The following is an 18,253-nucleotide window of genomic DNA, read 5'->3' on the forward strand; positions in this document are numbered from 1 at the left end:
GGCAGGGCCGATTACCAAGGCAGAACACCTGGTCTAGTGGTGCCAGATTACCCCCTACCGCGAGCTCAAAGCGGTTCCGTGATGGTCCCAGGCGGGTGGGAAAACACATCCTCTCCTTCCACGCTCAGGCTTTTGTTTCTCTTTTCACACCCCCCCACCCCCCGCTGGGTGCTGGCTGATGCTGGGGAGCAGATGTACCCCGTGTGTAGGAATAAAGCAAGAGGACCTTGGCGCAAGCCCTATGGTCCGAGGGAGAACGGGAGCAAGTGACCTGACCACACGGCCGGCCACGCACCCCCTCCCCATGACACTTAGGCTCCTTAAGGGATCAGGGTGCTTTCACCCTTTGCCACCCAGAGAGAACCAAGCAGAGCACCGAGCACACAGCAGGCACTGGAGCTGTGGCAATACCAGAGAACACCCAAGTGGGTGAGGCTGGGTACAGGCAGGGCAGTTTTAGGGGCTGCAGGTTTATCCTGGGAACAGCAGCTCCTGAGCTGGGCCGGCTGCCTCTAGGCTAAGGAGGGTAAATGTAGGCGTTTATGGGTGAAGGCAATTGTCTCCATCTGCTAGGGCTGCTCTTACAAACACCAAGCAGGGCGCTGCTGTCTTGCGTGGGGGTGGGGCACCACAGCACCAAGGTCCCGGCAGAGCTGGCCTTCCGCAGGAGTCCAATCCTCCACCACATGGAGAGCTCTCTTTCTTCTTTCTCCTCCTCCTCCTCTTCCTCCGATTTCTACTGACTTCTGGCTCTACTGACAGTGTGGATTTCCTCTGCTTAGAAGGTCGCCGGCCATATGGATGAAGGTCCACCCTGCTTCCATTTGGTCTCATTTACACAGGGTTTTTGAAGAGCCTATTCTCAAATGAGTCCCCATCTTAACTAATAACATCTTCCAAAGTCCTAGTTATAAATGGGTTCACACCCGCAAGACCGGGTGTTAAGTGACCACGGCCCGGGGACGCGACTCAGTCCACAACAGCTGTGCGCAGATCGCCCCGGAGAAGGCGAGCCGGCTGGAAATGAAGGGGTGGCGAGGAACCCCGCGGCGCTCCGAGGCAGAAGGCGCAGCGTGGGCACGACTTTCCTGGACAACTCGAGAGCTGCCCGTGGGACACAGGGGTCCTGCCTGGCTGATCCGGGGGACGGACAAGGGGAACCAGAGCCCAGTGGGAACTGGGCGACGAGGGGCGGTTCAGGAAGTCCCTTGCGGGCCGACCAGGTCTCCGGGGCTCTCCCGACCCTGGGTCCCGGGAAGCGGGGACCCCGCGCGCCTCCCTCCTTCGCCGACCGTCCCCTCTGGGCGCTCCTCTCCTCCGGGACGCCCTCCCCCGGGGGAGCAGAGGGGCTGCGGGGCTGCGGGGCCCGAGTCCCTGCCGTCCCCGCGCGTGACCGACGGCGGGGCGGGAGCGGAGCGGGGCGGAGGGTGCAGCCTAACGGTCCGGGGCCGCCCTGCGCCCCGCGCCCCGCCCGGCTGCGTCATGACGCCGGCGCCCAACGCGGAAGCCGCTGGCGGCGCCGGGTACGGGCGCGGGGCTGAGCGCGCAGCAGCCGGGGCGCGGGGCCGGGCGGGCGCGGGCCGGAGCAGCCGCGGCAGCCGGGCCGAGGGGCGCAGCGGGCGCAGCGGGCGCGCGGGCGGCCGGGGCATGCGGCTGCCTCCCCCGGCCGGGCTGTAGCGGGGTGCCGGCGTGGGGAGCGCGGCGCTGGAGGGGACCGCGGCGGCGGCCATGGCGACCCCCGGCAACCTGGGGGCCTCGGTCCTGGCCAGCAAGACCAAGACCAAGAAGAAGCACTTCGTCGCGCAGAAAGTGAAGCTGTTCCGGGCCAGCGACCCGCTGCTCAGCGTCCTGATGTGGGGGGTGAACCACTCGGTAAGCCCTCGGCTGCGGCGCGGCCCCTTCCTCCTCCGCTGCTCTTCCTCCTTCTCCTCCTCCTCCTCCTCCTCCTCCCCCCTCTTCCTCCTCCCTGCTCCTCCGGCTGGTCCTGCGGCGCCGCGGCCCGGGGCGCCTACCCGGCCTGCTCGCCGCCCCGCCCTCCGGCCGCGCGCCCTCCTCCCGCGGACCGAGCGCCGGCTGCAGGGCGCGGGATCCCGCCAGCCTTGGAGCGCTCTGGCGGGGCCAGCGCCGGCCCCGAGCTTGCGCTCTCCGGGCGTCGGTCTGTCGGTCCGTGCGTCCCCGTAGCCGGGACGTGGGAAGTTTGTGCGGGGCGCGACGGGGGCTCCCTTCTGTGCGTCCCGGCGGGCAGGTGGAGCTGCGGCGGCCCGGCGCTCCCGAGCCTCGCTCCCCAGCGCCCGGGAGATGGGAGAACAGGAGGTGTGGGCGGCGGCTTTGCGCTCGGGGCCCTTTTCCCCTTGAAGATGTTATTGGACACGAGGAGTCTTTGGGGCTCAGAACAGCCCCTGTAAATATGGCATCTGGGCGTGCGGCGTCTACCCCGGCCCTCGCCCACACCCGGAGGCGCGGGCTGCGTGAGGGCGCCCGGGGGACGCGAGAGGGGGGCTCGGCGTGCGCGCGGGGACGTGGCCCCGGGGTAACTGCGCCCGGCTGGGACTTGTTCTGAAGGCTGGAAGAGGATGCTTGGAAAGGTTGGCTTAAAAAGTATTCAGGGCGCTGGAAGATGCGCCGCCGCGGGCTATGCGAACTGCGGATGGGGGCCCTGAGACAGCCTCCTGCTGATCTTAGGGCGAGAAACTCCTGCGGCTTTATTCTACTTAGATAGCACCGGGAAAGGGATGGGAGCTGCTGGCTGAGCCCTGAAAGTTTCAGGGAGCCTGCGAATTTGGAGCTTGACCTTACCCCGCTGCAGGCAGTCGGCGTCTAAGGAAAAGGCCGAGTCTGCTTCCCGTACGTTTGGTTTGGATGCTTGGGCAATCTTTTTTCAGCGTAATGGGAATGAGAGAAGCCCGTGTTGGTTTTCCAGTGAACGTTATTGAATGAAGTTGTTTGAAATGGCTGGAAAGCATAGTACTTGAATATTCCTTTCCCAGTGCTGGGATTGGTTGTACTTGTTTTTAAGAGGCTGAGAAATGATTACAATATTTTGATCACCTTAATAGCCTGATCCACTCAAACATTCATTTTAACTTCCTGACGATTTCTTTAACTGTTAAGAATGTAAGCTGTTAAAACAGCATTCATTACTGCACCAAAATTCATCCTACGTTTTATTACTGACAATTTAATGACTTATTTCTTATGTAATAAGTCTACAATTTGATTGTCAACTTTCTTCGACTATTTTTTAAATTATTAGTGATATTATAAGTTGCTAGCCCTCTGCTATTAGAATAGGACGTATAGGGGTTTTGAGGTTTCTAGCCCCATGGGTTCTATAGTATTTATACCTGTTTAAGGGTGCTTTTATCCCCTGGGTAGGAGTTCTCATGTCTTGGCCAGGAGAATGGGTCTGAGGATTTAATCTGGTAAAAGTGAATCAGATGTGCTGCTGGAAAGGAAGTGCTCCTTAGGACTTAGTCTGAATTTCAGCTTATTTATAGAACCTTCTAAATGATCAGGACTTACTGTAACCATTCACAGGGCTACCTTCCATATTTGTGAATTGCTATGCTTGTTTTAGTTTCTTAGTAATTGGAAATAGTTTGTAACTACTTAAAGCTTTAATAATAGTGTAGAGTTTGTAGGTAGTACATTCAGTGTTGTTTTTTTTTTTTCTTTCAAGAAAAGGTAGGAATTCGGAGTATACTCATCCAGAGGAGGGAAATTTTCATTGCCTGTGATGAAAGCATAATAATCATTAATTCAACAAATACATAGTGGGCATGTAGTGCCAGCCACTGTGCCTCTCATTCTTTTGTCCTGATGTTTTTATTTTGAGGACTCTGAACTGACATAGGAAAGGTCTCTTTAACAGCCTTCTCTTTTTGCAATGTCAAGCCATTTTCTCTCATACATTATTTGAAAACAGGTACATATAAAGGTGAAATCTAAACCCTTCATGTATTCTTGTTTGATTTTAGGCTTCTATTAGATAAATGTGTTTATATGACCTTCTGTGCACTGAAGTTTATAGTATCATAGAATAAATATGTCAACAGTATTTAAAAAGAGTAAGCAGAGTATTATATATTAAAGGAGACACTTGGGTACATATAGCAGAGAAGAAAAGTTGCGTTCATGTCAGCATCTTTTCCAGAGATTTGTCACAAATCAAGCAATTTCGTGCTTTTGAAATCCATTTGGATTTGTCTTCATGGTGGAAGTAACCATTCACCTGGAGTCCTAAAAAGGAATTGCATGTTTTGTCTTGTAGGTGTCTTATTAGTATAGTCCACGTACTGTAGCAGACGGCTGTCTGGTCTGTGCTCCAGTTCTTTCTCTAATTCTAGCCAACTGTTGTCACGTGGGCCTTTCTCTGCCTCTGTGCTTGCGTCTATGAAGTGAGCTGGTTGAACCAGATATTTTTTCAAGTCTTTTCCCTAATTTCAATGTTCAACTCTTTTTAGTACAGCAGGTGCACAGGTTTATATTAGGATTCATGGACTGGTGTCGCTTATTATAAAAGTTGCATTATTATTATGATCTTGCAAAGAGAGCAACTCCCAGGGGATTTTAGAGGCTGCGTTTGGAGGGAAAGGCTGTCTCTGGGGACTCGGATCTGGATGAAGGAGTTTGTTGGATCTACTGTGCTTGAGCTGCAGTGCAGTCTATTAAGTCAGAGTCAATTTGATATGAAATGTAAAAATTTGCAACTGAGGTGAAAAATTTCAAGTCTCTTGGGGTAATAATGAAAATCTTGATTGGAGTAATTCAGTGACAGGAAAAAGCCTGCCATTGTGTGGTTAATTTGATATGTAACTGCTTTCTAACTTAGAGTGCCCATCAGCAAAGGGATCTGTGCCAATTTTTATTTTAAGTATTTTCAGCAGAGAATAGAATTGAATACAAAATGGAAACCACAGCTTAAAATGTGACTTTTGTCTTGTTAAACTTGGAATTAAACCAAAAATAATAGGCAGTTGAACTTCTTAGAATTATATTTTAGTAGTGTGCACGGCAGCAGGTAGAGTGAAATGAGTCAAGGCTTGTTTTAAATAAATATTCTAAAAGGTTTTTATGTACCTTGAAATGGAAGCCTTTAGAAGTTAGTATTTAAAAGCCCATTTAAGTATCCAAAGGAAGATATTCTTTCTCTGTATAGAAAATACTTAAAAGGTCCTAAACCTGGTTTAAAACAAATAGTATTTAGAGGTAGCCAAGTGTTATTGGTTGCAAGGTATAGAAACTACAGTGAGCTGAAGCCAACATTTTGCATATTGAGAGGCTTTGGGAGCGTGTCCTGCTGGAAGGAAGAATTGAGGATCAGACGGTGTGAAGACCAGGCCAGGGGCTTCTGGAATGATCGGAAGCAGGTGGTTTGGTGCTCATGGAGTCTTGTTGTCCAATTCGGCCACTGGTATTGCTCAGAGCTCCGTGGCTGGCTTTCTCTGGGGGACTCCTGAATCTCATAATTTGAGGGTTTTGCTCCTCAGAAGGGACCCTGTGTCTCTGAGTCTGTCGCGGACATCCCATGCACAGTTTCTGGTTAGCTTGGCTTGGGTTGGCGGTGGCCGTCCCCCCATCAGGCGGTGATGGAGACCTGGCAGGCCCCCTGGGAGTGGGGGTGGGGGAGGAACTGTCCCCAGAAGAAGGACCCTGCAGGCCCCTGCCTTGCTAAGGGGCTTCAGCTTGGCGCCCGTGGACTGGGGGTGGCCCTTTTGGGCGGCTGGGCTGGGCACCGTGTTGGTGGTGGACGGAGAGTTTGCTGGGCAGCAGCCCTTGTTATTATTTTCGCAAATAGATTTACGACTTGAAGTAGCTGAATGCCAGCGAAAGAGTGATTTCTTTTAAAATGATGTGAATGACTGTGAAATGATGTGGACTGGATAGAATATAATGAGCCCATTAAATTAAAATAAGAAATTAGCTACAGATTAGATGAAGCTCATTTAATGGAACCCAACTAACCATTCACTTCAAAAATTGTCCCTTGTGCTATTTTTTTTTTCCCTTTTGCTTTCCAGAGGAAAGATGAATGCCAAAGAGACATACAGGAAGCTCATTATGAGGGCTTTCATTTTATACCCCCTAGGATTTGGGATTAGATCCTGAGACCAGAATATACTTTGTTTCATGTTGATCACATATAGTAGAGTGAATTTCTACTGTATACGATCAAGTATCATCCTGAAGAAGGGTTCAGGATGAGCCCTTGGCCAGACAGTGATTTCTTGTTGTGAACGTGACTCCTCCTCGCATTCTAAGGTGGGAATGTCTGCTCTGTCTTTAGGACAGAACTTGATTAGAAAATTCAGTCAACGGGACTAATTAATTCTGCAGACGTAGCCTCGGACACACAAGTTTTGGAATTTAAGGGAATGGGTGCAATTTGGTGAAATGGTTGGTGGTGGGACAGATCTAGCCCACACAAAGGCAGCCTTGCCTTTGTCGCATGCAACTGTGTGACTCTGAGCAGAAGATTTAACCATTTGAGCCTTGGTTTGCTCATCCAGAGAATGGGAGTGTGATTAGAAACTCGGGATGCTCTGTGGATTCGGTGGGGGAGCATGTTTCGAGCCCAGCGCTGTGGTTATCATGCAGTCAGGACTCAGGGAGCTGAAAATCCAAACAATTCAGATGCAGTTAGGTCAGCAGGGTACTGAGAAGCTTAAGATCTGTGCTTCTCAAATTGTAACATGCATTTCAGTCCGTCAGACACATAAAAGGCAGTCTGACTCAGTGGATCTGGGGTGGGGCCTGAGACCATATTTCCACCAGATGCAGGTGCTGCTGGGGTGTGAACTACACGGTAACAAAGCAGAAGGAGAGGCTGAAAACAAGGAGAGATTCTGGCACTGAGATGAGGCGAGTCATCAGAAGACAGGTGACCCTGTGCTTGAGTCAGGAAAGCTGGGAGAAGGATTTGTCGAGATGAGAGTAGAAAGGGAGAAACATTTTGTTGATTTAAGAAATGTTGAATTGCAAGCAATGGTGGTAAGCAATGCATACCCTGTTAGGTCCTGGAGAGGTGGGCTTCCAGCTTAGGAGCAAGGTGATGGCTGGAGAGAGATCTGAGGCTTGGTCCTGCAGAAGTGGTTGCTGAAGCCATGGGAGATTCATCTCAGAGGGTGAAGTTGGGATGCTGGAGGAACTCTTGGGTTTGCGAGAAGGCTGGGGATGACAGGAAGCAGGAGGAGCCCAGCAAGATGCTCTGGGCAGCTCGGTGGACTTGCATGGGGTGTGCTTTTGGGGGGAGCAAGTGATGGAGAAAGCCCACACAAAGACATCAAGAGTCAACGAGGGGACATGGAGACAGCATCTTCCCAGAAGGACAGAAGGATGCCAGGTTATTTAGGAAAATGGACCTGTGTTCCTTGACTCTGTCTCTTCCCTTCCATTATCCCCTCGCACCACCCTTCATTCCTTTCATGTGCCAGGGGCCCATTGAGCATAGACTAGGGCCCCCTTCTCAGAATAATGCTTTTAAGCGAATAAATGAAAATGCATCAGATACAGCCTGCCATGTTCACCGGTCCCAAATTCACTCCATGGACCACTTGGGTGGCCCACAGAACCCATTAAGAACCTTTACAAGAATGAGGTTGGGGAGGAGTTGGTGGAAAGGGGGTTCACGGCGAACGAGAGGATCACTGCCTGGTGGGAGCATGCTCTGGAGGACACCTGCCCTGCCAAGTGACAGCTGGGACCCAAACCCACTGGGTGGGCCCTGATCCTTGAGATCTTTTCCTTTCCTTCCTCTTAAAAGCGGTGCTTGGACAGAGCTATTAGTAGAGGGCGAACTGAGGATGCTGTCTTCTCTTACAGAAGAAAATCAAGGCTTGTATTAAAACTGTGTAGGAAGAGAGCAGATACATGGTTTATTCATGAAGCGTGCTCAGGGAGCTCTGAAGCAGCAGCCTACCTACAGATGAACCTTTGGGTTCCAAGGAAGCCTCTGCTTCCCCTGTCCCCACAGCCAAGAACCTGGCTTTGGAGCCTCACTGGTGTGGCTTTGTGACCTTGAAACAGTTGCTCAACCTCTCTGTTTCTCTGTTTTTATAAAACACCCCAACCTACCCCGTGGGGTTGTTATGTGGTTAAGTTCTCAGTAGCTGTTAGCCGTCCGGGTTGGCTCCAGTGCTGCTTTGTCTTCCTGACACGGTCGCTGTTGCACTTGACGTCCTGGTGCATCTTTGCATTGAGTTATTTTAGAATTTCTCTTGTGCCTTTGCGTTACTTTCTGTAACTACTTTGTTATAACATTCTTTCTTGTACCTTTAACGCCTTCACTATGTGTCAAAAGCTAATTAGAATTCATTAGTTGCAAGTTGTGCCAGCTATTGACATTCCAGTGTTTTGGGTTCTGTTTGTTTCTAACATAAAGGACACTGTGCAAGACGCCTGCAATGTTAACTGAGTAGGATTGGTCCCTGCCCAGCCCCGGCTCAGACCTGCAGGGGAGACAGACCCACATACAGGCGCCCAAGTGTCAGGCCACCTGCTGGCCTTAACCAGAGGAGAGGATGTGGGCTCCTCAGCCAGGAGAGCTGAGGACTCTGGAAGGAGAAGGAATTCTGCCTCAAGGCTGTACCCTCCACCCCTTTCTGGGGTTCCAGCCTGAGGAATTCAGGCTCAAGAATTGAAGTCTCCAGCATCACTCTTCTGGAACTTTCCAGCCTCCGGGCAGCCCTGTAGACCCACTAGCCTCCACAGTGACATGATCCAATTTCTTATGCTAAATCACTCAGGATGCCCATAGCCATATCACACTCACACCCACATCATGTCCACATCGTATCCTATAGCTCGTATGCCCATACATGCCCCTACCCATAGCCACATCCTCATACCCATATGCCTACCCACACCCCTGTCATTTCCATACCCATAGCCACGTGCGCGTCCACACCTGTATCCGCTTGTTTCCCTGGAGACCCTGACTGAACAAGCCTATTGGAAGGTGGCCTTGGAGCAGAGGCGGGGAGGAGGGGGCTGCTGAGCCCTGCGGGCATCTGGGGAAGAGGGTTTCAGACCCCGGAAGCAGCTCGTGCAAAGGCCCTGAGGTGGGATCTTGCCTGACATGTTCAGAAGCCAGTGTGTCAGGGGCAGATGGAGAGGGGAAGAGGTAGCAGATGGGGCACGGGTGGTCTTGGGGCTGGATCGTGCTTCGTTCTGCCCGGGACCAGGAGACGAGGTGGGTGGTGACTCTGAAGAGGATCTTGCAGCTTAGGCCTCTGAGCCAGGCGGGCCAGGAAGGCATCTGAGGCTGCGGGCAGCACCGGCTCCGTGGGCAGACAGGGCGCCTCGTGTGTTTGCAGAGTGGGGAGGGGGTCTTCCACTCAGACTGCTGTTCACAGAGGGGCCCCACCCCCCCCAGGGTCTCGGGCCTCACTGAGTGCCCACTGGTCAGAGGGAGCCCTGCACGGGGCAGGAGGCTGAGGGCACATTCAAGCTTAACCCGGGCACTGGCTTCCCACTGCGTTCAGCCGAACCTTTGGGGGCTCAGAGGCTGGTGGGGGGGTGAGCCCGCGGGATCTTAGCCCTGACCTCGGCACCAGCCAGGACGTCCTGCTGATGTCCTTGTTGCCATTTTCTCTTTTGATTTGTGGCACAGGATACAACGTGTACAAGGGAAAAGGTCTACGGCCAAGGATTGAGGACCATTGGGATGGATTGCAGGGACATCAGGAGATGGCTGGAAAGGTCGCGTGGGGCCAGCTTGGAAGGGCCCAGTAGATGGTATTTGTGGAGAAAAACTAACAGCTGTTCTGACAAAGGTCCCCTTAAAATTCAACCATGGGGCTCACATGGCCCTTGTCCCTGAAATTTTGCTCTCCCCCTAGTGTGTTCTCTTTCCCATGGCCTTCAGGTCACCGCATCTGGAGCTGCTGCCCCCACTGCCCATGGCTGGGCCCCTCCCCTGTGGCTCCTTCCTCCGTGCAGCCCTCGCCCCACCTCTCCCGGGGTAGCACCACCAGGACCTTCCTGGTTTGGAATGCAGGCCTCAGCTTCTGGGGGCCCTCCTTGCCAGCCCTCCTCCTGCAGCCCCCCGGCCAGCGCCTCCTGTGTCCCCTCCTCGGGTTGCAGTGGCTGGGCCCCAGCTCACCTCTATCCCAACAGCCTTTACCCACCGATCCTATCTGTGCCGGTGTCAGGCCGAGGATGGAAAGCCCAGGTCTTCAGTCCGACTTCCTCCTGGCCCCACACCTCTCCTGTCCAGCTCCTCACAGGATGTCTTCCCTCGAATGCGGACAGCTGTCCTCAGCGCTGCCCAAACAGTGCCCTTTCTCCCCGCCTTGACTCAATTTTTCCCACGTCTCAGTACGTGGACTGCCATCCTTCCAGACACTCGTCTTTCTTTTCCTCCCCAAATCCCATTTTGAACCCTCAGTCTTAGCTCTCTGTTTAAGTCCTCTTTCTCTGCCACACTTCTGTGGCCTAGCTGATGGTCCCCTCCATTCTGTACAGCAGGGGCAGGGGAGTTTTCGGATGTGTAAGCGACATCGCTGCACTCTCGCTTCAGCCTTCAGAGTTCCCATCGCCTTCCATGTCAAGCCCAGACTCTGTCCTGGCACCTGCTCCCCTTCGTCCTCACCTCTCCCCCCCTCTTCTTTACTCCCTGGTTGTCCACTGGTCCCTAAAAAGCCCAAGCCAAGCTTAGAGTGGCCACAGAGCTTCTGCATTTGCTCTTCTCCCCATCTGGAATGTTTTCCCTCAGAGCCTTAAATGTAGGCTCATACGAGTCATTTTAGCCCCACCAGCTCAAGGTTGCCTTCTTTGACTTAATCTAAGATAGCACCTTTGTTATCATATTGCCTTGCTTTATTTTCTTCCTGATACTGAACATGGTCTGAAACAGGTTGTTTATTTCTCTCCCCAAAATGAGTGTGCATTGCACAGCAGCTGAGACCTTCCTTGTCGTTACAGTGTGTGGCCAGAACAGGGCCTGTATGCAGTAGGCACTCAATAAATACTGCTAAGTGAATGAGACGAGTCAGGACTCTCACCTGTGGGCTGTGCACCCTTTCACATGAAATTTTCTTCAATGTGTAAACTTTATTTTTGTTATGATTTAGCACAATTTTTAGAGCGTTTTGCTGAGTGGGTTGTGCAGCGCCTTAGAGAGCAGGGGAAAACTAGCTGCAGGCTGGTGATAAGAGGCGTGGTCTGACCGCAAACCGATGCCAGAGAAAGAGCTTGTGTTTACAGCAGCGTGCGAGAACTCTGCCTTGTGAACAGACAAGTTTCAGAGAGGAAACAGCTTCTCTCATGCAACGTCAGAATGTTGAAGAGTTAAAGCCAGTGAATTGTGTGAACACAAGGATGTATTTCTAAACAATTCAGATATTACTATATAGGAGAGTGCACTGCTGTGTTATTTCTGATTAGGTCAGTGTATTTTGAGTCTTTTCCTGGCTTCAGGCATACCTCTAAAATTCTCATATTCAGAAGTTTGCCATGAATTAAAGTTAAGAGTTCTTAACTTTATTGTAAGCATAGTGATAATTCCAATTTCTCAAATATCTTTTTATCTTGTTTCTGCTGGTTCTTGTTCCCTGTTCCATGGTACCCTGTTCCTATGCATGCTTGGTTATTTTTGGCTGTGAGCTGCTCATTTTCCTTGGAGAACAATTGGGAAAGATTCTTTGAGTCTTTGGGTGAAGGTGTGTGCTCCCAGGGTTTTTGCCAGGTCCTTAGGGGCACTGTAGAGCATGACCATTTTAAATTCACAGCTTGGGATGCTTTGGACCTCACAGTAATAGAAATGTGAACTGTGATCCCTGGGGACGGAACGGGTTGATTTGTGGCTCACCTTTACTCTGAGGGTAGAACCCTTTTGGATCCTGGTCGGTGGAGGAAGATTTCGTATAAAACCCCCCACTTTAGATGGATCCTAGGCTTTGACTTCCTCTCAAACCATGTGGCCTTCAGAGCTGAAGTTAAGCCTGTTGCAGGTTCTGCAGAGCCCTCTGAGCTGATTGGCTTCTGTGGTTAGCTTAGTGCTCTGACCTCAGCTTCCAATGAGATTTTGGCAAGGTGACTCTCCCTCCTCTGCAACGCCCAGATGCCTTGAAGAAGGTGTTTTAACAAATATTCAGGATGGTTACTTGTTTTCAGTGGCAGGCTTGATCTGAATAGCGTGGTTCCACTCTGTGAGCAGAAGTGGAAATGACCTCTCGAAGTTTCTAATGCAAGGATGTGACAAGCCAAATCCCCATGATAGCAGGTGATGCTGGGGCAGGCCTTGAGGTTGGGTCAGTGAATGTGGCAACTGTGACTGTCCAGGAGACTCTAAGGAAGCTTCGCTGCTACCAGGGCAGGAGATGAGGAGGGAACAGAGTAAGGATGTGCCCAAGAGAGGCTTTGGTAGACTCTGCTGGATGTCGCCCTGGTGTCACTGATGGAAAGGACGGAAGGTGACCCCAACTTTCTGGTTTGGGTACCTAAATAGTTCCCCCATTAGTCACACTCTCCCCTGTGTCACTGCTGTCTTTTGGGATGTTACATAAAACGGGTCTATTTTATCTGCATTTGTGTGACTAATATGTGGAAATGATTATATTTCCTATTTTGAAATTTTCACAAAGGTAACTGTTTATAGATCAACCCAGCTTAATTCAGCATTTGATGCTAACTATTGAAATTGGTCCCTGAGATGTGCTTTAATGGTCCAGTTTTAACTGGTACCTCCTTTTGTAGAAAGCAAAGGTTCTAGCAGTACCTTATAAATGATTTGCTTTTTTGATGTGTTTTGCAATAATGACATCAGTTTGTGACAACCCACATGTGAGTCTCAACTGGTTTTCCTACTTCTTGAGTGCTTTTTTACAATGTCTGCAGAAATTTGGAACGCCGTTTGTATGGATATGCTAAAGCTGACCTTTTGGTCAGGATAAAATCTCTAGCTTTATAACCATTCGTGCTGATTGTGCTGGTCCAGAGTTGTACATACGTATTTTATAAGGCCTGTAACTTACCTGAAAAATTGGCTTTTGGTTTGTGTATGCTATAGATCGATCACTTTTTTAAAAAGAATTGGACACATGACATGATGTGAGTTTTTGTGTGCGTGCATGAAATTTTGTGAAAATTCCTGCAAGTGACTATAAATTAAGCCACAATTCTTTTAAATGAATAATCCATTTTGAAACGGCCGAAATTACTTAAAACCCAACTGGACAATCTGGGGTAAAAGGTCTTTGTAGATATATTTCAGTGTAGTTCAGTATGCAGTCCCCTAAATTCTCCAAGGCCCCGCCTTCAGCCCATCGCTGCCCTGTGGATGGATGTTGAGTTCACCAAAAGGGGGATATTGGGTTCCTCAGCATAACCCCATGGTCAGTACTGGACAACTTAAAGCACAGGTCTTCTCCTAACTGATTTGAGGCTTTGTATTCATGGGCAAAGAGAAGAATTTTTATTACCTTCCCAAAGAATATTCTTAAACACATCTTTCAAATAAGACCTATTCATCCATCCAGCAAACGTTTATCAATCATTTATTAAGTATTAGATACTGATGAAGTCCTTAGAGGACTAAAGGTGGACAAGTCCTGCTGGAAGGAAGGCAGGCGGGTCGCTGGGGAACCAGGTGGCAGGTTGGTGAGGTAACAGAGGCTCCGCCTTGAGGCTGCCCATCCCAGGTCCGCAGGTGGGTCAGCGAAAGGCCCAAGGGGGGGGGGGGTGCGGCAGCCGGGCACCTAGGTATGCAGTCCTCGCCTGGGCCTCACGGGGTCTGCAGCCTTCCCACGACCCTCCCTGAACCCCTTCTTGCAGAATGTTGGCTTTCTCCTGCTTGTTCATGCAGGTCAACACCCCGCAGCTCCTCAGCTCGTTTGCCCCCAGTTCCACATACATTCGGAGTCATTAGTTCTCTGCTGATGAAGCCAGAGTTACATGTATGTGCTTTACAAGGCCTATACCTACCTGAAAAATCGGCTTTTGGTTTATATATGCTGTAGTTTGATCGCTTTTTCAAAAAGTACCCTCATTCCAGATAGTGAAGAGCGTGAGGTCCAGCTGGCCGTGGGGAAGGAGCTGGTGTCCTGCTGGGAGAGAAGGGCGGGCAGGAGTGAGGTGCTCTGGGAGAGTTCCTGGTGTTCGAGGCAGCTCTCTGAGGATGAGTCGGCACCACCAGGGAAGAAACAGGATGGGGGGGGGGGGGTAGGCAGGTCCAGGCAGAGGAAGTCGCCCTGACGGTGGATGAGCATCAAGGGCACGTGGCCCTCTCAGCACCCTGGATCGTCTTCCTGGGCCATGGTACTTCCCGTGTCTATCTTATGGCTGAGTCCACACAGGCTCTTTCACCATGGGCCTTTTGAGTGACTTCCATTCTCCGTGGCCTCTTCAGACCACTCGGGATGAGAATAACCCTGCAAGGTGCCAGATACCCTGGCACTGAGACCTCAGGCTCATCATCTTAAGAAACTTGCTTTGTCTCATAGCCTGAGCCTTAAGGAAGCTGTTCGGACTGGTCACTACAGGAACGACCTCTGTGACATACCCTTGACCTGCACAGAGGTGGCTGGCCAGGGCAGGGGTGCTTGAGGCAGAATTGCCACCTGAACAGCGTGACGAGGCCAGACACTGCGCTTTGTGTCGCTCACTGCATGGAGGAGGCTGTGGTCTGCTATGGGCGGTGGCGTGTGCTCCGGGGCTGCCCTCCCCTGCCTGCGTGTCCCTGGAATCTGCCCAAAGCACGTGGATTGCACTGCCTTCCCTGCACCCACATGTCTGCAGTGCAGGTTAGCTCACCTGGGCGGGGAGCTGAGGGGCGTCCATGAGCACCCTTCCCTAGCCACTGCCCAGGACCTTCGAGGGACAATGGCCAGAGGCGAAGGCGGAGGACTCCGCGGGGAGCAGGGCTGCAACACAACCCCCACTCCCCCACCCCCAGTGGCGTGCACTTATGGAAGGGCTGATTTCACGGTTCTCTCCAGACTTGGCGTGTGTTCTCCAGTCTTTGTGCAGGGTTTCCTGCTTTTTGCGGGTTGTCCTGTCCTTGTGTGTGTCGTCCTGTGCATGTTGTCCAGTCTTCGTGTGTGTTGTCTGTCTTTGGGTGTGTTGTCCACTCCTTGGGCGTGATGTGCTGGTCTGTGTAACTCAGAAGCTCGGTCCTTCCTTCCACCCCTTCCATTAGGCAATCTTCATCTCTGTATTTTTTAGGCTGATGTCCCAGTATCTGCCGTAGGATTCTGTGTTTATGGGAACTGAGCAGTTTAAAAGCCTGGTGTGTACTTTTTCTAGGCTCATTGTCGTCGTTTCGGTGTCCTGGCTGGGGAGTGCCGTCGGCTGTGAGGGGCCCCGCGCTGGCGTGGCTGCAGAACTGCGGGTCTCTCAGGAGCACACGCTTTGCCTTGTGACGGAGACGTGTGTCCTTTCGAGGCAACGGATGTCTGCGGGTCCTGGCTGGAAGGCACCTGTGACCCACAGGTGCTGCGGCGTTGCCAGCTGTCCCCTTTGCAGGGACGGGGGTGGGGCGTGTGGCAGAAGTCCTGCCGGGGGAGGGGGGGCGCCGCAATCTCACGTGTTTGAGGACCTGCTGCCAGCAAGCACATGGCTCATTCTTTGGGGCCTCCCGGTCTCTCCGGCACCCAGGTCCACCCTGACCCCCCACTCTTCCGTGCTTAAAGCACACAGTCAGTCCTCCCTCTTGGTGCCACTGACTGTCCCATCACCTTTCTCCAACTTTGCTCAAGGTCCCGTCACAGGACGCTGAGGAGTCTTCTTCCCCCGGCCCCTCTGTCTTGGACCCCCGGCCTCAGGCTCCTGCTGCGGGCTCAGACACGGGGGATGTTTCCCTGCAAACAGCCGGCCTTCACAGGCGCGTTTGGGCACCTCCGCTCGGGCTCTGCCGGGCCACGGTGCCGCCCGCCGGCCCGGGAAAGACTGCTCGAAACACTCCTGATAAACCCAAAAGGCACTTATTTCTTGGCACACTGAGCCGAAATAGGAGGCTGGAGCCAATTTCAGTAACATTTTAAAAGCAGAGCGGGCAGGTGAAGGCCAGGGCAGCCCGCGGTGTCTCTTTCTCTTGTAGTCTTGGTCTCAGATATTTACAGAAGTTTAAAATGCCAACGAATCTTTGACCCATTACTTGTTATGTAAAAATTTATGTAAAAATATAAATTCTGATGAGTACAGAGGGATATATGAAAATGTGTATTTTCTATACGAAAAACTTGAAAAATATGCCCAAATGTAGAGAAAAATTGCCATAATCCTTCTTCCCAGAAGCAACCAGTATTAAAGCTGCAGTGTGTTTCTTTCCATTATGTTTATATTTTTCCATATCAAAAGTGTTTTTTCTCAATGCAATGGCCTCTCTGTGTTTGCTCATGTTGTTATGTGTTCACCACAATGATACTTTCTGATGGCACCTCATAGCCTAATAAGTTTTAAAAAGCCCACATACGTTGGTTGCGATTGTAACAATGTCTCCCAGTATAAAACTTTTTCTTATTCTGGGTGATTTTCTTAGGCTAGCTTCGTGCTTTGGGACTTACTTGGTCACAGGGAATAACTGTTTTAAGGCCTTTGGTATATTTTGCAACGTGGGTGAGAGTTACTTTGCCACATCACCAGCTTTGAGTATTTCCAAATTGAACCACGCACACAGCAAAGACTGGAGTGAAAAGATGCCCGTGAAAGTCTCTGTTCAGAGGGATTTGAGGCACCTCAACAAAACAGGTGCCTGGTGGACCATGGAAGGAGCCAGGTGCTGGGGGTGGAGCCAGGCAGGCCAGGGGTCTAAAGGCACCCATTCCCTCTGAATAGCCTTCTCCCACTTTCTTTCTCCTCTCTACCCTCAAATCCTCAGTGTCTGTGAAACGTGCAGCTGGGCGGGTTTCCTCGCAAGGGGTATGGCTCCAAATGGATGAAGGCATCTTTTGGCCGTGTTTATTTACTAGTTAGTCTCACTTTCAAACCCTCCACCAGGTATGCAAAGGTTTTGATTAAAATTGGGCTTGTAATTTTTATTTTCCCCACAAAATGTTTTGGAGTTTATATTAGTAACAGTGGGGGGTGGATTCAAAAGAAAAGAAAAACTTTTAAAATTCATTTACCATTTTAACACAGGTTAGAAAAGCATTTTGAAGTTCTCTGCAAGGTACAAAAGCACCTCTCTCTCCAAAATGCTCTCCCCTTGGTGCACGGGTGGCTCCGGCGTAGAATGCTCGCCTTCCATGCGGGAGACCTGGGTTTGAGTCCTGGACCATCACCCCCTGCAAAAAAATGCTCTCCCCCTTTTACATTTTTTTTTTCAAAAGAGCAGTATCTTCTTTGCGCTTGTGAAAAACCTCATCTTTTCCTTCAGGGATTGACTAAGCGCATGCAACAGCAGTCATCTGCTGGGTAGGATGTCACTGACAGCCTCTGCGATCACAAAACAGGGCAAGTGATCTGAATCAGCTGCATTCACATTCAAGAAAACTGTCAGTCAACATCAAGACTATTCAGTGAGCACGTCCAGCCTTTGTGCATGTTGTCCCATCTTCATGCCTGTCCCTTGTGTGTGGTATCCCGTGCACATTGTCCAGCCCTTGTGTGTGTCATCGGTCTTTGGATGCATTGTCCCGTGTGTGTCCGCTGGCTCTACGTGCCTGGGGGCAGCTGGGGGGCCGGTGGTTGCGGCTCACGAGACCTGTTGAAACCCAACTTCCCGAGGACGGATTTCCTTCTCCCATCTCTCTGCCCCGTTCTTTGCTAGCCAAGCATATGGCCTTGAAATCAGCTTTAGTTTTCTCGCTCTCCTTCCTTTTTATTGTCATAGACAGATGTGTAGTCTCACTATCCCCAAAATGTGAAGATACTTATAAATAGGCCATTTCCTGAGAAGGGGCCTCCTGAGTGAGTCAGGATGCAGTGCAGAGTCATTCTGGCGCATTCTGTGATCCCGAAATTCTTATAACTGGCTGGCTCTGGGAAGGCTTGTGAAATGTTTCATGATGAAAGAGTAGATAAAATAAAACAAATAACCCATCAGGGTCAAAATACCGAGTTGCGAAGAAGGGGAGAGAAGAACATACTTACTTTAAAGTTGTGCCCGGTGCCGGCTCAGGGGCTGAGCCTCGGCTGATTCCTCAGCAGCGCGCGGGGCTGAGCTCTGCCTGTGCCGTATAGTGGGGGTCACACGGGTTTGTGGGCGCTCCCGGCTTGGAGGGAAGTTTGAACTGCAAAATGAATGTCCCTGCTAGATTAGGAGAAGACAAAAATTACTGGACGTGCCTAATGATGATCAGGTTCTGCGGAAGTC

General features: G+C 51.1%; 1 protein-coding gene across 1 annotated transcript in view; it reads left to right on the top strand.

Annotated features, from left to right (window-relative positions):
• The first annotated feature begins 1,664 nt into the window (after positions 1 to 1,664).
• The window catches only part of PIP4K2A (phosphatidylinositol-5-phosphate 4-kinase type 2 alpha), a 141,122-nt gene continuing 124,533 nt past the window's right edge, over positions 1,665 to 18,253 (top strand). The window contains exon 1 of the mRNA XM_077154103.1: positions 1,665 to 1,872. Coding sequence (XP_077010218.1) covers positions 1,729 to 1,872 — 144 coding nt within the window. The 5' untranslated portion in view covers positions 1,665 to 1,728. The remainder of the gene's footprint in view (positions 1,873 to 18,253) is intronic.

The sequence above is a fragment of the Tamandua tetradactyla genome, chromosome 1, assembly GCF_023851605.1.
Source record: "Tamandua tetradactyla isolate mTamTet1 chromosome 1, mTamTet1.pri, whole genome shotgun sequence".
NCBI classification, from domain to species: Eukaryota; Metazoa; Chordata; class Mammalia; order Pilosa; family Myrmecophagidae; genus Tamandua; species Tamandua tetradactyla.